The sequence below is a fragment of the Eleutherodactylus coqui genome, chromosome 7 (genome assembly GCF_035609145.1).
Source record: "Eleutherodactylus coqui strain aEleCoq1 chromosome 7, aEleCoq1.hap1, whole genome shotgun sequence".
In the NCBI taxonomy this organism is placed as follows: Eukaryota; Metazoa; Chordata; class Amphibia; order Anura; family Eleutherodactylidae; genus Eleutherodactylus; species Eleutherodactylus coqui.
The window spans coordinates 23,685,159-23,705,264 of record NC_089843.1 but is presented as its reverse complement, the minus strand read 5'-3'; the positions used below and the strand labels follow the sequence as shown (position 1 = coordinate 23,705,264).

Here is a 20,106-nt window from a genome sequence, read left to right as displayed (position 1 = left end):
CAGTAGGCGTAGCAAACCAGGTGGGGACAGTCACCTCATCGTCCTGCTGCTCTTCCTCTGAATCCTCTGTGCGCTCCTCCCTCGGACTTACTGCCCTTACTACTACCTCACTGATAGACAACTGTGTCTCATCGTCATCGGCCTCCTCACCCACTGAAAGGTCTTGAGACAGTTGCCGGAAGTCCCCAGCCTCATCCCCCGGACCCCGGGTACTTTCCAATGGTTGGGCATCAGTCACGATAAACTCCTCTGGTGGGAGAGGAACCACTGCTGCCCAATCTGAGCAGGGGCCCGAGAACAGTTCCTGGGAGTCTGCCCGCTCCTCAGAATGTGTCATTTTCATGGAGTGAGGAGGCTGGGAGGAAGGAGGAGCAGCAGCCAGAGGATTCTGAGTTGCAGCAGTGGACGGCACAGAACTGTGGGTGGACGATAGATTGCTGGAAGCACTTTCTGCCATCCACGACAGGACCTGCTCACACTGCTCATTTTCTAATAAAGGTCTACCGCGTGGACCCATTAATAGTGCGATGAATGTGGGGACGCCAGAAACGTGCCTCTCTCCTAATCCCGCAGCAGTCGGCTGCAATACACCTGGATCAGGAGCTCGGCCTGTGCCCACACCCTGACTTGGGCCTCCGCGTCCTCGGCTGCGTCCACGTCCTCTAGGCCTACCCCTACCCCTCAGCATGCTGTATTACCAGTAATGCAGAAACAGAACGCTGTAATTAAATGTGCCGCTTATTGGCCTGTGGTTGGAGGCTGACTTCGCGTACGGAACGCCAGGAAATAATTTGGCGCAAGCCTGCTGTAACACTTAGATGGCTGCGTATGATTTTGTAGAACTACTACACCCAGCACAGACAGACCCAGAACACTGAGCACATTCACAGGCAGGCCAAATAGATTATTTGCCCCAAATTTTTTAGCAAAGGCCCACTGCCTATATTCAATCAATATGTCTTCTGTCCCTGCCTCACAATATATGTCTTCTGTCCCTGCCTACGCACTTCTGTCCCTGGAGTATTACTGCAGGGCGCAATGCTCTGCACGGACGATATACCAAAAAATAAAAAAGTGCAACACTGCACAAAGCAGCCTCCACAGCACTGCACACGGTTAGATGTGGCCCTAAGAAGGACCGTTGGGGTTCTTGAAGCCTAAAATACTCCTAACACTCTCCCTATAGCAGCTCCACCAAGATAGCACTTTCCCTCCTCTATGTCAGAGCGCATCTGTGGCGAGCCGCGGGAGGGGCCGATTTTTATACTCGGGTGACACCTGATCTCGCCAGCCACTCACTGCAGGGGGGTGGTATAGGGCTTGAACGTCACAGGGGGAAGTTGTAATGCCTTCCCTGTCTTTCAATTGGCCAGAAAAGCGCGCTAACGTCTCAGAGATGAAAGTGAAAGTAACCCGAACATCGCGTTGTACTCGTTACGAGTAACGAGCATCTCGAACACGCTAATACTCGAACGAGTATCAAGCTCGGACGAGTACGTTCGCTCATCTCTAGTTACTAACAATGCCAGATCCTGAGAAACAGCCCATGGGGTTCTATAGAGGTTGTGTACAGTTAGCAGGAGTTTATCACTGTTGTTATAAAGACCTAGAAGAAGTGGACAGACATAAGGCTGATCCCTTCTTCTTCCCCTTGATGATGGAGGAATTTAATCCACTACCTGACCCTAATGTGTCAGGCTCAGGGGCTATTTTCCTACTTTATCTGAAAGACTGGGCTTCAAATCATATGACAGAGTTAGGAATTACCTTGCATGATGTTAGACAGGAGGAGACAGAATCAGCAGAAAAATGTTTGTCTAGGATTCTGGTAGTGTGGAGGGACTTGGGAAACAGTCCTAATGTCCCTGTACATGCCCAACTTATTTTGCAAGCCTTTGTGGGAGGTTTCATAAAGATCCTGAAGGACAAACTAGAAGCCGCCTTTCCTGAATGGCGTACTCTAGAGGCTCAGGCTCCTCTTTAAGTTGTCAGCAGTTTGGAGCTAGGCTCCTGTACCACCGTACTAGTAAACCTATCACTTGCTAGAACTGTGGCAAACAGGGCCACATGCGTAGACAATGTAGGGCACCTCCTAAGGCTCAGAATGGACAGTCCAAATCCAGACTATCCTCCTCTGACGATTAGGAAACAGGTAATCCAGTGTCTGTACTCATTGATGACTTCTGCCCTTTGCAAGTTAGCAAATCCAGAAAGGGCCCAGTACCTATTGTCTCTGACTGTAGGTTCAGAAGGTCCTCTGCCCTTTCTGGTAGACACTGGAGCAGCCACTAGTGTAATACACAGCAGACGTGTCAAAGAGAGTGACATCAGTAAACAAAGTCTTTTATGTGTAGGAGTAGATGAAACACCAAAAGATACTACTTTGTCTAAGCCAATGGAAGTGAAGTTCATAACTAGAGATGAGCGAGCACCAAAATGCTCGGGTGCTCGTTACTCGGGACGAAATTATCGCGATGCTCGAGGGTTCGTTTCGAGTAACAAACCCCATTAAAGTCAATGAGCGACCTGAGCATTTTTGTATATCGCCGATGCTCGCTAAGGTTTTCATTTGTGAAAATCTGGGCAATTCAAGAAAGTGATGGGAACGACACAGCAACGGATAGGACAGGCGAGGGGCTACATCTTGGGCTGCATCTCAAGTTCCCAGGTCCCACTATTAAGCCACAATAACGGCAAGAGTGCCCCCCCCCCTCCCAACAACTTTTACTTCTGAAAAGCCCTCATTAGCAATGCATACCTCAGCTAAGCACCACACTACCTCCAACAAAGCACAATCACTGCCTGCATGACACTCCGCTGCCACTTCTCCTGGGTTACATGCTGCCCAACCACCGCACGACCCTGCATCCGCAGCGCACACCAAAGTATCCCTGCGCAGCCTTCAGCTGCACTCATGCCACACCACCCTCATGTCTATTTATAAGTGCGTCTGCCATGAGGAGGAACCGCAGGCACACACTGCAGAGGATTGGCACGGCTAGGCAGCGACCCTATTTAAAAGGGGCGGGGCGATAGCCCACAATGCTGGACAGAAGCAATGAGAAATATAATCCTGTGCCACCGTCATCAGGAGCTGCACACGTGGGAATAGCAATGGGGAACCTATGTGCCACACACTATTCATTCTGTCAAGGTGTCTGCATGCCCCAGTCAGACCGCGTTTTTTTATAAATAGTCACAGGCAGGTACAACTCCGCAATGGGAATTCCGTGTGCACCCACAGCATGGGTGGCTCCCTGGAACCCACCGGCTGTACATAAATATATCCCATTGCATTGCCCATCACAGCTGAGGTAATGAGTTCATGTTTAATGCAGGTGGGCTTCGGCCCACACTGCATTCCCCAGTCAGACTGGGGTTCTTTAGAAGTGGACATATGCAGTTACAACTCCCTGTGGACCCACAGCATGGGTGGCTCCCTGGAACCCACCGGCGGTACATAAATATATCCCATTGCAGTGCCCATCACAGCTGAGGTAATGTCATGTTTAATGCAGGTGGGCTTCGGCCCACAATGCATGCCCCAGTCAGACTGGGGTTCTTTACAAGTAGACAAATGCAGTTACAACTCCCTGTGGACCCACAGCATGGGTGGCTCCCTGGAACCCACCGGCGGTACATAAATATATCCCATTGCAGTGCCCAACACAGCTGATGTAACGTCAGCTTTAATGCAGGTGGGGAAAAAATTAATTGGATTACACTGTAGGCGAGGGCCACAAAAAATTGGTGTACCAACAGTACTAATGTTTGTCAGAAAAATTGGCCATGCCCAACCAAGAGGGCAGGTGAAACCCATTAATCGCTTTGGTTAATGTGGCTTAATTTGTAACTAGGCCTGGAGACAGCCCAGTTAAAATAAAAATTGGTTCAGGTGAAAGTTTCAACGCTTTAATGAGCATTGAAATGTATAAAAATTGTTTACAAAAATTATATGACTGAGCCTTGTGGGCCTAAGAAAAATTGCCCGTTCGGCGTGATTACGTCAGGTTTCAGGAGGAGGAGCAGGAGGAGGAGGAGGAATATTATACACATATTGATGAAGCTAAAAGGTCCCCGTTTTTGATGGTGATAGAGAACAATGCTTCCATCCGCGGGTGCAGCCTACGTATTGTTTAGGTATCGCTGCTGTCCGCTGGTGGAAAAGAGAAGTCTGGGGAAATCCAGGCTTTGTTCATCTTGATGAGTGTAAGCCTGTCGGCACTGTCGGTTGACAGGCTGGTCTGCTTATCTGTGATGATTCCCCCAGCCGCACTAAACACCCTCTCTGACAAGACGCTAGCCGCAGGACAAGCAAGCACCTCCAGGGCATACAGCGCGAGTTCAGGCCACGTGTCCAGCTTCGACACCCAGTAGTTGTAGGGGGCAGAGGCGTCACGGAGGACAGTCGTGCGATCGGCTACGTATTCCCTCACCATCCTTTTACAGTGCTTCCGCCGACTCAGCCTTGACTGGGGAGCGGTAACATAGTCTTGCTGGGGAGCCATAAAGCTGTCAAAGGCCTTAGAGAGTGTTCCCCTGCCTGTGCTGTACATGCTGCCTGATCTCTGCGCCTCCCCTGCTACCTGGCCCTCTGAACTGCGCCTTCGGCCACTAGCGCTGTCGGATGGGAATTTTACCATCAGTTTGTCCGCCAGGGTCCTGTGTTATAGCATCACTCTCGAACCCCTTTCCTCTTCGGGTATGAGAGTGGAAAGGTTCTCCTTATACCGTGGGTCGAGCAGTGTGTACACCCAGTAATTCGTAGTGGCCAGAATGCGTGTAACGCGAGGGTCACGAGAAAGGCATCCTAACATGAAGTCAGCCATGTGTGCTAGGGTACCTGTACACAACACATGGCTGTCCGCACTAGGAAGATCACTTTCAGGATCCTCCTCCTCCTCCTCCTCAGGCCATACACGCTGAAAGGATGACAGGCAAGCAGCATGGGTACCCTCAGCAGTGGGCCAAGCTGTCTCTTCCCCCTCCTCCTCATCCTCCTCATGCTCCTCCTCCTCTTCCTCAACGCTCTGAGATATAGACAGGAGGGTGCTCTGATTATCCAGCGACATACTGTCGTCCCCCGCCTCTGTTTCCGAGCGCAAAGCATCTGCCTTTATGCTTTGCAGGGAACTTCTCAAGAGGCATAGCAGAGGAATGGTGACGCTAATGATTGCAGCATCCCCGCTCACCATCTGGGTAGACTCCTCAAAGTTTCCAAGGACCTGGCAGATGTCTGCCAACCAGGCCCACTCTTCTGTAAAGAATTGAGGAGGCTGACTCCCACTGCGCCGCCCATGTTGGAGTTGGTATTCCACTATAGCTCTACGCTGCTCATAGAGCCTGGCCAACATGTGGAGCGTAGAGTTCCACCGTGTGGGCACGTCGCACAGCAGTCGGTGCACTGGCAGATTAAACCGATGTCGCAGTGTGCGCAGGGTGGCAGCGTCCGTGTTGGACTTGCGGAAATGTGTGCTGAGCCGGCGCACCTTTCCGAGCAGGTCTGACAAGCGTGGGTAGCTTTTCAGAAAGCGCTGAACCACCAAATTAAAGACGTGGGCCAGGCTTGGCACGTGCGTGAGGCTGCCAAGCTGCAGAGCCGCCACCAGGTTACGGCCGTTGTCACACACGACCATGCCCGGTTGGAGGCTCAGCGGCGCAAGCCAGCGGTCGGTCTGCTCTGTCAGACCCTGCAGCAGTTCGTGGGCCGTGTGCCTCTTATCTCCTAAGCTGAGTAGTTTCAGCACAGCCTGCTGACGCGTGCCCACCGCTGTGCTGCCACGCCGCACGACACCGACTGCTGGCGACGTGCTGCTGCTGACACATCTTGATTGCGACAATCCACACGGGTTTAACTCGCAGCACACCTCAGGGTTCTTCAAACCAAACCGAAAAGGGGACTAATAAGTCCAACGGGTGCACGCCAGCAATGTGGGGGTCAGAGCCTCAGAAGACCCCCCAAAGTATATCACAGTATCTCACAAAAAGGTTTGTGGCAGCATCCACGCCCTGGATGCTGCCACGAACCTTTTTGTGAGATACATCTTGATTGCGAGACAGAGGTTGCGGAGGAGGAGGGTGGTTTAGTGGAGGAAGCATACACCGCCGCAGATACCACCACCGAGCTGTGGCCCGCAATTCTGGAGGTGGGTAGGACGTGAGCGGTCCCAGGCTCTGACTCTGTCCCAGCCTCCACTAAATTCACCCAATGTGCCGTCAGGGAGATATAGTGGCCCTGCCCGCCTGTGCTTGTCCACGTGTCTGTTGTTAAGTGGACCTTGGCAGTAACCGCGTTGGTGAGGGCGCGTACAATGTTGCGGGAGACGTGGTCGTGCAGGGCTGGGACGGCACATAGGGAAAAGTAGTGGCGACTGGGAACTGAGTAGCGCGGGGCCGCCGCCACCATCATACTTTTGAAGGACTCCGTTTCCACAACCCTATACGGCAGCATCTCCAGGCTGATAAATTTGGCTATGTGCACGTTTAACGCTTGAGCGTGCGGGTGCGTGGTGGCGTACCTGCGCTTGCGCTCCAACACTTGCGCTAGCGACGGCTGGACGGTGCGCTGACAGACATTGGTGGATGGGGCCGAGGACAGCGGAGATGAGGGTGTGGGTGCAGGCCAGGAGACGGTAGTGCCTGTGCCTTGAGAGGGGGGTTGGATCTCAGTGGCAGGTTGGGGCATAGGGGGAGAGGCAGTGGTGCAAACCGGAGGCGGTGAACGGCCTTTGTCCCACCTTGTGGGGTGCTTGGCCATCATATGTCTGCGAATGCTAGTGGTGGTGAGGCTGGTAGTGGTGGCTCCCCGGCTGATCTTGGCGCGACACAGGTTGCACACCACTGTTCGTCGGTCGTCTGCACTCTCAGTGAAAAACTGCCAGGCCTTTGAGCACCTCGGCCTCTGCAGGGTGGCATGGCGCGAGGGGGCGCTTTGGGAAACAGTTGGTGGATTATTCGGTCTGGCCCTGCCTCTACCCCTGGACACCGCACTGCCTCTTGCAACCTGCCCTGCTGCTGCCCTTGCCTCCCCCTCTGAAGACCTGTCCTCAGTAGGCGTAGCAAACCAGGTGGGGTCAGTCACCTCATCGTCCTACTGCTCTTCCTCCGAATCCTCTGTGCGCTCCTCCCTCGGACTTACTGCCCTTACTACTACCTCACTGATAGACAACTGTGTCTCATCGTCATCGGCCTCCTCACCCACTGAAAGGTCTAGAGACAGTTGCCGGAAGTCCCCAGCCTCATCCCCCGGACGCCGGGAACTTTGAAAAGGTTGGGCATCAGTCACGACAAACTCCTCCAGTGGGAGAGGATTCGGAACCCTTGCTGCCCATTCTGGGCAGGGGCCCGGGAACAGTTCCTGGGAGTCTGCCTGCTCCTCAGAATGTGTCATTGTAATGGAGTGAGGAGGCTGGGAGGAAGGAGGAGCAGCAGCCAGAGGATTCAGATTTGCAGAAGTGGACAGCGCAGAACTCTGGGTGTTCGATAGATTGCTGGATGCACTTTCTGCCATCCATGACAGGACCTGTTCACACTGCTCATTTTCTAATAAAGGTCTACCGCGTGGACCCATTAATTGTGAGATGAATGTGGGGACGCCAGAAACGTGCCTCTCTCCTAATCCCGCAGCAGTCGGCTGCGATACACCTGAATCAGGAGCGCGGCCTGTGCCCACACCCTGACTTGGGCCTCCGCATCCTCGCCCGCGTCCAGGTCCTCTAGGCCTACCCCTACCCCTCAGCATGGTGTATTACCAGTAGTGCAGAAACAGAACGCTGTAATTAAATGTGCCGCTTATTGGCCTGTGGTTGGAGGCTGACTTCGCTTACGGAACGCACAGCAGAGTCAGGAAATAATTTTGCGCAAGCCTACTGTAACACTTAGCTGGCTGCGTATGAATTAGGAGGACAACTACCCCCAGCACAGACCCAGTTCACTGAGGACAGTCACAGGCAGCCCAAATAGATTTTTTTTCCCAAATGTTTTTGGAAAGGCCCACTGCCTATATTCAATAAATATGTCTTCTGTCCCTGCCTCACCACTACTGGCCCTGGAGTATGTAAAATAACTGCAGACTGTTGCACTGTGGACTGGAATACAGCGGTGATGTAACAGCCAACACAGAGCCAGGAAATAATTTTGCACAAGCCTGCTGTAACACTTAGCTGGCTGCGTATGAATTAGGAGGACAACTACCCCCAGCACAGACCCAGTACACTGAGGACAGTCACAGGCAGCCCAAATAGATTTTTTTTTCCCAAATGTTTTTGGAAAGGCCCACTGCCTATATTCAATAAATATGTCTTCTGTCTCTGCCTCAGCACCACTACTGGCCCTGGACTATGTATAATTACTGCAGGGCACAATGCTCTGCACGGCCGATATACAAAAAAATAAAAAATGTGCAACACTGCAAAAAGCAGCCTCCACACTACTGCACACGGTTAGATGTGGCCCTAAGAAGGACCGTTGGGATTCTTGAAGCCTAAAATACTCCTAACGCTCTCCCTATAGCAGCTCCGGCACCAGCAGCACTGTCCCTGATCTCTGTCAGAACGCATCTGTGGCGAGCCGCGGGAGGGGCCGATTTATATACTCGGGTGACACCTGATCTCGCCAGCCACTCACTGCAGGGGGGTGGTATAGGGCTTGAACGTCGCAGGGGGAAGTTTTAATGCCTTCCCTGTGTTTCTATTGGCCAGAAAAGCACGCTAACGTCTCAGAGATGAAAGTGAAAGTAACTCGAACATCGCGTGGTACTTGTCACGAGTAACGAGCATCTCGAACACGCTAATACTCGAACGAGTATCAAGCTCGGTCGAGTACGTTTGCTCATCTCTATTCATAACCAATTATTTGCTGCAGAAAATCCACACCTCTTAGAGTTCAGGTAGGATGGGTAAAATCACGGGTCAGTTAGCAGAGAAAGAAACCTGTATACTAGCTGCATTTTGTAAGTCTTCAGAAACCCCTATAGCCGTATGTACACCTTTGTTGTCAGAGGAGGAGCTGGAACAATGCTTACAACAAGTTCCAGCCCTGCTTTTGGAGTAAGGGAACAGCGGATATAGGCAGACTAGCAGTACCACCTGTTCAGATTTGGTTGAAAGCAAGAGTCCCATTGCCATGTATTTTTCTATCCCTCTGTATAAAAGACAGTAGGTATTTGTTTGCTTTCACACATAGGCAAACAATATACCTGGGTTGTGACGCTGCAGGGAGCTCGGATATCACCCTCCCTGTTCTCACAGCTCATGGGTCAAGTGTTGGGAGGCTGGCATCCTGAATCACAGGCTGTTGTTTTGTTACGATACATTGATGACTTTTATGACTTTTTGCTCCATGCTCCAGACAAAGCTACATGCGTAGAAGTTTCAATTTCTCTTCACTTCCTTATAAAGAACGGATGTAAGGCGTCAAAGTAGAAGCTCCAGTTTTGTTGTTCATCTGTGACTTTTCTTGGACATTGTCTCACGTCAGGAGCTCGTCATCTCACCCAGCATCGTAAATCTGCTGTTATGTACATTAAGGTACCTGCTTCTGTCTCTAAACTACGTACCTTTCTAGGACTTGTTTCTTATTGTAGACCATGGACTGTAAATGCTTCGCAGCTGATGTAGCTGCTGTATGACTGTCTCAAGAAAGAACCCTTCCAACTTACAGAAGTAGCCATCTTGGTAGCCCCAGCCCTGGGCTTACCCAACTACAACAAACCCTTCAGGCTCTACTGCAATGAGAACAATGGACACACAGCAGCATGGAGGGCACCAACGACCTGTAACCTACTATTCCAGCAGGTTAGACCCCATTATCCAACGATCACCTTCCTGTCTACGAGTAGTAGCGACAGTCTTCACGATGTTGGACAAGTCAGCAGACCTAGTTCTGGATCATGAGGTACAACTGTTAGCACCGCATGATATCTCTGCCATTCTAACACAGGTTCTGCCCAAGTACTTGTCTGCAGCCCGTTGCCTGAGATTCCAATGTGCCCTCCTGATGCCTGCCAACGTTATCATCACCCGCTGTCAGACTTTGAATCCTGCTACTCTTTTACCGGAACAGGATGACACTGAGCAGGTGACTCAAGAAGAACTTCGCAACTGCGCTCAGCTCATGCAGATGGAAACTTCTGGTTTTGATTCCATCAAGGACACTCCACTACTTAGTCTCGATTTAACCTTGTTCATTGATGGCTCCAGGTATGCTGTAGATGGACAATTTCACACTGACTATGCGGTCACCACACAGACCCCTGTCCTTCATCAACAGTCATTACTTGCACATGTCTCAGCCCAACAAGCTGAACTGCAGGCCCTTACACACGCCTGTATGCTGGCACAAGACAGCTAACATTTACACAAACTCTAGATATGCCTTGGCAGACCAAGCAACCAAAGAAGCAGCCCTGCTGCCCTTCACACCAGCAGTTCTGGCCACCTGCCAAGAAGAAAATGACATGTCACCGTTGCTAAATGTCTCAAATCTTCTTTTGTCTTTTCAGAAACAAGCATCTTCCCATGAAGTGTCAGGTTGGTAAGCAAAAGGAGCCACTTCAGGTTCCAGTGGCATGTGGACACTTCACGGGAAGCCTTGTATTCCAAGAGCCTTGTTTCTAGTGCTAGCCTCCATAACACATGACCTCATGCATGCCTCAAAATTGCAATGTGTGATCTTGTTTCCAGGTATTGGTATGCGTCCGGCTTTTCGGTAGTTGCTGTCTCTTATGCTCAGGGATGAATGACTTGTGCACTGTCCAACTTAGGTAGGACTGTGAAAACCCCTTCTTAACACACTCCTAGGCCCTTGTACCCCTTCCAGAGGTTGCAGATTGACTACATACAACTTCCTCAATCTGGACCGTTTCAATAAATCCTTGTATGTATTGCTCTCTTCTCTGGCTGGAGACTTACCCCGTTTCTGCGACTAATGCCAAGAATATAGCCAAAAAGCTTCTTTCTGAAATGGTCTGTAGGTTTGGTGTCCCAGAAACCATTGAGAGTAACTCTGGTGCTCCCTTTAGTGAGATGGCAGGGATGTTAGGCATACAACTGGCATTCTACACACCCTACCATCCTCAAAGCAGTGGGGGAGTAGAGAGGCAGAATGCGACCAGAGGGGGAAAAAAATATATATTAAAGAAGATAAAATTTTAAAAGCAATGACCGAATTGAGTAAACCTTGGCCTGAGTGTCTTTCCTTGTCTCTCTTGTCAATAAGACACACGCCCACCAAACAGACAGGTCTCAGTCCTTATGAGATTCTGTTTGGTTCAGCCCCTTGTCTAGGCCTACACTTTCCTCAGCAATTACAGGTTTAATTTGAACATATGTTACCTCCATTGCAGGATGTCTGGTGGATTTGTCGTGATAGTAGGATGCGTGCAACCCTGCCCAAATTTTGGAAAGGTAAGTACGCACCTACAAAGAGACTCCTCTCCTTTCAGCTGTTCGCAGCTGGGTGGACAGGACACACATCACCCCCCCCCCCCCCCCCAGGACATAAAGAATCTCTGCGTAGACTGCAATGTAATCTCCCTGGTGGATCTTTTGATGAAGGTATTTATATCGATGAAATAAGGGTACCCCGGGGAGCGCAAAATGGGTTTAAAGCCAGAAACCAGATTACAGGAGTCTAATCTGTCTTTTGTCCTTGGTGCACAATTAATAAAATATTGATTGGATTAATTATATAAATTATAATCAACAGAGATTTGTAAATTACCCCAGAGATGCCATACAAGGATTAGTGGAACAACTAGGCCCACCATCCTCTATGGCCTTCCAGAACCGTCTTGCTTTGGACATGTTCCTAGCAGAGAAAGGAGGAGTCTGCAAGATGAATGGGGATTCATGCTGCATCCACATCCCCAACAACACGGCTCTGGACGGATCAGTGACTAAAACTTTGCATGGACTACTATGTCTATCTATTGAACTTTAGGGAAAGAATTCTGGTGTTTCTGATCCATTTTACATCATGGTTGGAGGACATTTTTGGACAATGGAGTGCTTGGATCACATATCTTCTTACTACTTTGACTATTATAGTAATTGCTTTTGTAGTAGTAGGTTGTTGTGTAGTATCTTGTATACACCGCATATTAGCAAAATCTGCTAAAAAGGTGATACCCACTATGATAGCACAAAATGGTATGTATGCCCAGCTCTTATGTTCACCCGGCTATGATCATTCTTGTATTGGTCAGAACAATAGTGAAATGTAATATAAAGGCTGGCAGACATCACTAGGATGGACTGAAGTACTTCAAATATTTACTATTGTTCTGGGACAAGATAAGAAACAAAAGGGGGAAATGTCATGGAATATAAAGTGTTAAGTTTCAGAATGAAAAAAGTGTATGTTTCTTACCTCGTATTGGACTATTGACCCTTAAATAGAAGACTAAAACCTATGCTTTGTAGTGCCGGGAACTAGGATTTTAAGCTAAGAATTCAACAGACAAAGTAAAAAAAACTAAAGCTATGTTAACAGAGAAGACACACAATTATTATAGAACTATTGTCTAATGAAACAAGCAATATCCTGACTTGGGTAATTTTGTGTCTGAGCTTTGAGACTATTTGGTAGATGTCAATAAGTCCTAAGTAGTTTCACCTTTGTAACAGTAAGCTACCTAACACTAATCTTTGTACCAGGCAACATTTGGATACGCCTTCTTCTTTCTGTATAAAGAATTGGCAATGTTCACAATAAAGTAGAATTCATTGATTCTCACTGGAGGTGTCTTAACATAACATGGAGTGATTTCATGCTATTGATAGATAATGCTAGCAAAATCTCCTCATCACGGGCTTCCATATCTACCAATTTGGCACCTGGCAACGAAGTCATCAGATCGGTAGCGGTGTGGTCCGATAACAATATATATCCCAACTTTGCAAGCACAATATTGGTCTAGGTTTCTCAAACAAATATTGCATTCATCTATTGTTTTGCTGCAAGAAGTAAGACTTAGATTTGCATATGGCTTTAAAGAAAGTAAGACAATATGGAAGTTTTAACACTAATAGTTTATTCAAATAAAGTGATAATTGAGTATAGTGAGGGATAATTGTCTTTTCTCTGTTAATTATTCATATATAAAAGGATAAAGTTACAACTTACATCACATTGCTATCTATATAAAATGCATAACGATGGCAACTTACATCACATTACTGGGAGGCAGCATCATCTTACTTGTATAAGAGCAGCCTGGAACCTTGATTCAATGATGCTAAGACAGGGAAATCATCTCCAGAAACTGGTTTGACCAGAGGAGTGTCCCCACACCTAACAAAGTAAGCTAGGCTGAAAAAAAGACAAATGTCCATGCAGTTCACCCCCCACACACCCACACACCCATGTTGATCTAGAGGGAGGCAAGAAAATCCCAATGTGGAAGAAGCCAATTAATCCCATTTTGGAGGGAAAAAGTTCTTACTGACTCCATAATGGCAGTCAGAATAATTCCTGGTGAACACTCTTCAAAAAATGTTTTTTCTCCAAGACCAGCAGTTGGAATATCCCCGGATCAACAACCCTTCTGGCTATTTAATGTCTATATCCTGTAATGTCAAAGTGCTCTAAAAAGATGTTGTGTCCCCTTTTAAACTCCTCTATTGGTTTTGTCATTACCACATCCTCAGGAAGAGAGTTCCACAGTCTTACTGCTTTTACAGTAAAAAGAATCCCCTTCTGTGATAGTGATGAAACTTTCTTTTCTCTAAACATAGAGGCTGCCCTCTTGTCACTATCACAGCCCTGGGCATAAACAGATTATGAAAGGGATACTTGTATTTCCCCCTAATGTATTTATACATAGCTATTTGGTCACACCTTAACTGTCTTTTTACCAGGGGGGAATAATCCCACCTTTGATAGCCTTTCTGGTTATTCTAACCCTCTTATTCCCTTAATTAATTAAGCTTTCCATCTTGAAAACCTTCAAGCATTGCAATATCGTGACTTAGCCCCGGTGTCTAGAATTGTGTACAATAGTCCATGTGAGGCCTGACAAGTGCCTTATACAGTGGAAGACTAATGTTCTCGTCCCTCACCCCTATACCTCTTTAATGCACCCCAAACTTTTATTTGCCTTTGCAGAAGCTGACTGGCATTGATTGCTCCAGTTAAGTCTACAGTTAACTAGTACCCCCAGGTCCCATTCCATATCACTTTTCCATAGCAGTACCTTCATTTAGTGTATATTGGTGACATCTATTAAGTTATGGATCCAGAACTGTGCATAGTGTTCTATGTGGGGCCTGACAAGTGCCTTATACAGTGGAAGACCAATGTTCTTGTCCCTCGCCCCTATACCTCTTTTAACGCACCCCAAGACTTTATTTGCTTTTGCAGCAGTTGACTGACATTGCTTGCTCCAGTTAAATCTGCAAACTAGTATCCCCAGTCCTTTTTTTATATCACTTTTCCATAGCAGTACCCAATTTAGTGTATATTGGTGACATCTGTTTCTCCTGCCCATGTGCATAACTTTATATTTGTCAACATTGAACTTCATTTGCCATTTTTCTGTCCAAGCCCCCAGCTTATCCATGTCCATACATTGAACTCCATTGCATTAATTGTTTCTTAGGAATTTTGTATTTTCTGCAAATATCAATATTTTACTGTGCAGTCCTTCTATCAGGTCATTGATAAATATATTTAACAGAATGGGGCCTAATACTGAGCCCTGTGGCACCCCAACTAACTATTTTACCCAGCTGCACACTTTTTCAGCCAGACTGAGCTGTCTCATCTTATATATTAGACGATTGCGAGGCATGTTGTCAAATGCTTTAGAATACCCAGATATATAACATCAATAGACTCTGTTAGGTTCAGACTAAAACTTATTTTGTTGGAGAAGCTGATTGAGTTGATTTTCCATGATCGAACCCTCATGAAACCAAGCTTTGGAAAAGTTATGCTATTGTTTTCCTTGAGGTATTCCAAGATGACATCTCTCAGAAACTCCTTGAATATGTTTCCAATTATTGAAGTGAGACTTGTTGGCCTGTGGTTACTAGGCGCTCTTCTTGACCCCTCCCTCTTTGTATATTGGAACCACATTGGCAATTCACCAATCCAGTGGTACAGTCCCGGTCTCAATAGAGTCCCTAAATATACAAATAGTGGTTTCTCTATTATATCACTTAATTCCCTTACAATCCTTGAGTGTATTCCATCTGGACCAAGCGATTTGTCAATTTTAATCTTTTTTAGCCAGCTCAGCATCTCCTTCTATGTTAGGCAGGTGATATTTAATGAGCGGTTTATTTTATCCTCCTGCATCTCATGTGACATTTCTTTTTCTTTTGTGAATATACGTGAGAAAAAACTGTTTAATAGATTTGCCTTCACCCATTATCTCATGTGGTTTCTCCTGCATTGTTTTTAAAGGGCTAGTGTTTCAGTGCAAACCCTTTTACTGTTAATATAACTGAGGGTTATGTTTGCTCTCTTTGGCAATCAGTATCTCTGCCTCTTCGTTTTCATTTTTTATCTCTTTCTTACTTTGTTTTTTCCCTGTATGTTTTTATAGTGCTTCTTCAGTCTATTTGTTTTAGTAATTTAAACATTTTTTTTTTTCACTAATTGCCTCCCTTACAGTCTTCTTGAGCGACCTGTCATGAGGAGTTTCTGTCTTAGCCCTGGAAAGTAGAACTACTATAATATACCATACTAGCACAAATGTCTATGCATTAAGTTCTTAGTCCTTGAGACAGAAACTAACAGCGTACTCTGGCACAAGGCTGAAAGCGAAACTCATGAGCACAGCTGTGTCCTGTTACACAACCAAAAGTGCTGATCCTGCACATTAAGCATGATTTTGTCTCTCTTCTCCTGTAAAAAAAAGGCTGTCTCAAAGAACACTCAAAGTTCATAAATGGCTGAATAAGACAAAAATGCAGTCTAGATAATTATGTACACATAGCCGGCCGCTCACCATCAGAGCCGCAGGCGCCACTTCTTCCACTCTGTCCCTGCTTTATACCCCGGTCTAATCCAGTTTGGACTGACATCTAAGGGGTTCTGTCTTTCTCTGCTTTTCTGAACGAAGCACAAACGGGGCATCTTTCCCCGATTGCAACTAGAATAATCTGCTCCCCTTTCTGAGCTGACTTGTCCTTTTTCTGGGACATATACTGCTTTTTCTCCTTTGCCATCCGGTTCTAAGGGCATTTTCCCTAATACGCACGGATTGGACATACACCAACTGTGTTAGAGCGGAGGCATAGGAATTATAGGGGAGCGGTCTGATATAACAAAGTCGGACAGATTAACAGATGTGCCAAACAAACGGGCACTAATCTGTATCGATCTGAGAAATTTGACAGACCTAGCAGGGAACATTCAGGGGGTCATTATTAGGCAACACTCTAGCAGCGGGCGACTAAGCTAGATCTGAGGCTGTCATCCGCTACCTTGAGGTGCCACTTGACATACCTGAAGTGATATTGGTATATATCACTTTATATGCCAGAATCTAACTAAAAAGACCATTTAAAACAAAATCCGGCAGCGGCACTAACTTAAGATACCGCGTCGGAAATATCGAATAAGTGGCACCACTCAAACAGGACCAAATCATCGTTAACGTCCTGTTTTAGTAACAATCTTGCTCTATTGCTCTATGACTATTTAGATACACGAATTAATGGGTGATAATCACCCGCGCTCCTGAGGAACTGCCCTCTATCAGGACAGGGAAACGCGTCGAGCCTTCTGAACCTTGAGCCTTTTGAGCCCTTCTTGTTCAGCATCATTGATGTGCAATGAGCCCATGTTCCTAGCACCTTTATATGTGTCAACAGAAGTGTGCTGGAACTGAGCACCCATTGAAAATCTCAAGCATCATCAATATGCAAAACAATATTGTGTTTTAAGTGAGCCTTCTGAGCCTCTCTTGTTCAGTACTGCTGATGTACAATGAGTCCATGCTTCTAGCACATGTTTATATGTCAACAATAATGTGCTAAAACTGAGTACTCATTGAAAATTGTTTCAAGCATCATCAACATGCTAAACAATATCGTGTTTTAAGTGGGTATCAATTTGTGTACCGCACCAGTTCTCAAACATCTATCCTCCAGTTTTGGACACAGAAAGGGGGTATAAAAAATCTTTTCTTTTTGTCAACTATTGGAACCTCTACCCGGTCTCTATATCTATGAGCGGTATTTACTCCCCCTATTATACCTGGGAGACACAGTACCCCACACGATCCCTAACTAGGGCTGATCCCTTTCATATGTGTGTTACTTGCTCTTTTGTGTATCGTCTGTAAGTGTTATATGTGAGCCCATGTTCTTAGTATTTATTAATAAAAGTCATTAAATTTTAAATATCTATATCTGTGAAGGGTCTCTAAAAAATTATATAGATTTCTATACCACTGTGATTTAATTATGTACACAATATGCGCATATTCCTGACACATACGGACTTATTCATTGAAGAACTGTGACTGGCATTGATTAGGGACTAGCACTCATGAGACACTGTGTAAAGTACTATATTAGTGGGTACTATGACCTGTAGTGTTTAAGGGCACATTGATGTATCTCTGTCATGGTAACTCTGTATGAATCATTCTTGGGACACCACTAACACTTATGAGGGCTCTTATTAATGTTTTGTGCTAATATTGAAGAACTGTGACCATCACTGTCATAGACCACCACAGAGGGATAAGTAATTTTTAGACTGGTAGAAGTGTACTGCTGGAGCAAACATCTCAAGAATGCAACTGAGGTGGCATTGTTATATGTAACAGCTAAACATTAACATGTTTTCTGTGTTTTCTATAAACGTATTTGAAAATGAGTAAATTCTCACTGTCAGAGTTCACTAAATTTCTCTATACCCCTCTCATGCTAGCTCAGGTAGAAGAAATGTGTGACTCAACATCACCTGTCTTCATGATCTACTCTAACACATTATTCCCATCTTGTGGATGGATAAGTTGTCTGAGGTCTAAAAACAGCTCTAAATAATTGTAGTTAGACAAAATCTGTAAGACCACATGACATATAGAAGGTAGTTTACAAAATACACTTGGCCCAAAAATTTATAGTGAAGTCTATTTGGGTTACCTATACTATTTCCTTTGCTTAGTAATTTGACAAAGGCTACATATCAATAACTGCAACATATTCATTATAATTTGTGGATTTCTCTGCATCATATAATCAGAATTTTAATAAATCTTATAAGTTTGTATTTCCTAATCAGAAGTCTGTAATATGTGAATATAAAACTTATATAGTTTTAGCTTTTTTATATGTAAATGCATACTGTTTCATATATGTACTTTCTACATGGTTGATATACATCTTTTATCATTATTAACAGGAAACATTGGGATTTTGCAGATATTTCTAGATATTCTTACCAAATATGAAGGTTTTTTTATTCATTTCAGATTTACACAAAATTATATGACATTTTGGGAAAAAAAAACAACCTAAAAGTCCAGCGCTGGACACCATTACTGCAAATATCTCCACTGCCACCATGTATTTCCCCCTGGTGCTCAGATAAGCCGGGATCATGGAGATCCAGACACTGCAGAACAGCAGCATGCTGAAGGTGATGTACTTGGCCTCATTAAAACTGTCCGGTAATGTCCTCACCATGAAAGCCAGAACAAAGCTCACTGATGCCAGGAGCCCCATATACCCCAATACAGAGTAGAATCCAATAACAGAACCTTCATTACACTGAATGATAATCTTACCAGGATAAGACTGAGTGTCCATGTCTTGGAATGGGGGAGAGATTGATAACCAGATCAAACAGATAACAGCCTGAATAGATGAACCCAATAACACTATGGTATAGGGCAGCTTCACACCCAACCATTTTCTCCAAGGGCTTCCAGGTTTAGTAGATTTAAATGCAACACAGACCATAACAGTCTTGGCAAGAAGTGAAGAAATGGCTATTGAGAAGATGATTCCAAAAGTGGTCTCACGTAATCTACAAGTTACATCGATAGGACGACCAAGAAACAAGAATATGGAGAGGAAGCTGAGGATGATGGAGACCAGGAGAAGATAACTCAGGTTTCGGTTATTAGCTTTAACAATAGGAGTGTCCCGGTAGTAAATAAATATTCCAAGTACCAAACTAGTTATAAGACAGCCAAAGATTGAAAGAAATGAGAAAACTGCAGCAATTGTGTCAGCGTGATAAGAGATGAATTCTATGATTTTAGGTTGGCATTGGTCTCTCTTTTCATTTGACCATTCATCATCTGGACATTTAATGCAGTTATCAGCATCTAAAAGTAGCAAGAACATAATATTGTCAGTGCCGGATCAAGGTTCCTCAGCTCAACCAGAGGAAATGAGGGTTCAGCCTCCAATTATATACATGTACAGTGATGTAACTTGTGACTGCTGGGCCCACATGCAAAATCTGTTATGGGGTCCTCCACCCATAATGCATCAATTATAGTACTGGTATAGTACATTGCAGTGGTTGATCCTTTTATGATGCATTTGTGTTAATTAGTTTGCCTATAGAGAGAATTGTTCATGGAGAATATAAGAACCTAACAGGATTTGTCTATTGTATTCCATCCACCAGAATATGTACATATACAATGACCATGTGATACTGGGAAAAGTATCATCACATCAATCATCACTACAAATGATATCATCACTTTAGCCTCATATACCGGTTATATTGGATATCTCTCCTTCTGAACATGTGTCGCAATCATAGCAGCAGGCATGGATTGTTTTTTCTCTTGTCTTTTTCCTGCTTCCAGGTGAACATTGGTTGGAACAGCGGGATACTGGGATCTAAACAAGAGGAAACCACCTTTAATGATACTTTGCTATTATAATAACTGCAGAAAAGACGATTTCTAGTAATATTAGTATCAATAAGTGACATTTCTGTGGATTTTGAGAATGCTAATGACATTACCGCAGTTCTGGGACCTCATTTAGATCCAGGCTTCAACAGCCAGTGTTATATTCCCCAAAAGCCCACAAATTCAGTCTGGCATATTATTACATTAAAATAGGGAAAATACATTTGCAAAAACCAGCCTGAAAATTTCAGTTTTATTGTACTTTTTAA

General features: G+C 45.6%; 1 protein-coding gene across 1 annotated transcript; it reads right to left on the bottom strand.

Moving 5' to 3' along the window:
- Positions 1-18,389: 18,389 nt before the first annotated feature.
- On the bottom strand, positions 18,390-19,313 carry LOC136573437 (vomeronasal type-2 receptor 26-like). The gene has a single exon (XM_066574728.1). It carries the CDS (start codon positions 19,311-19,313, stop codon positions 18,390-18,392), a length of 924 nt encoding a protein of 307 aa, XP_066430825.1.
- Between the last annotated feature and the right edge of the window lie 793 nt (positions 19,314-20,106).

Coding starts and splice junctions, on each gene's coding strand:
- LOC136573437 (XM_066574728.1), bottom strand. CDS start 19,313: ATGTTCTTGCTACTTTTAGATGCTGATAACTGCATTAAATGTCCAGAT.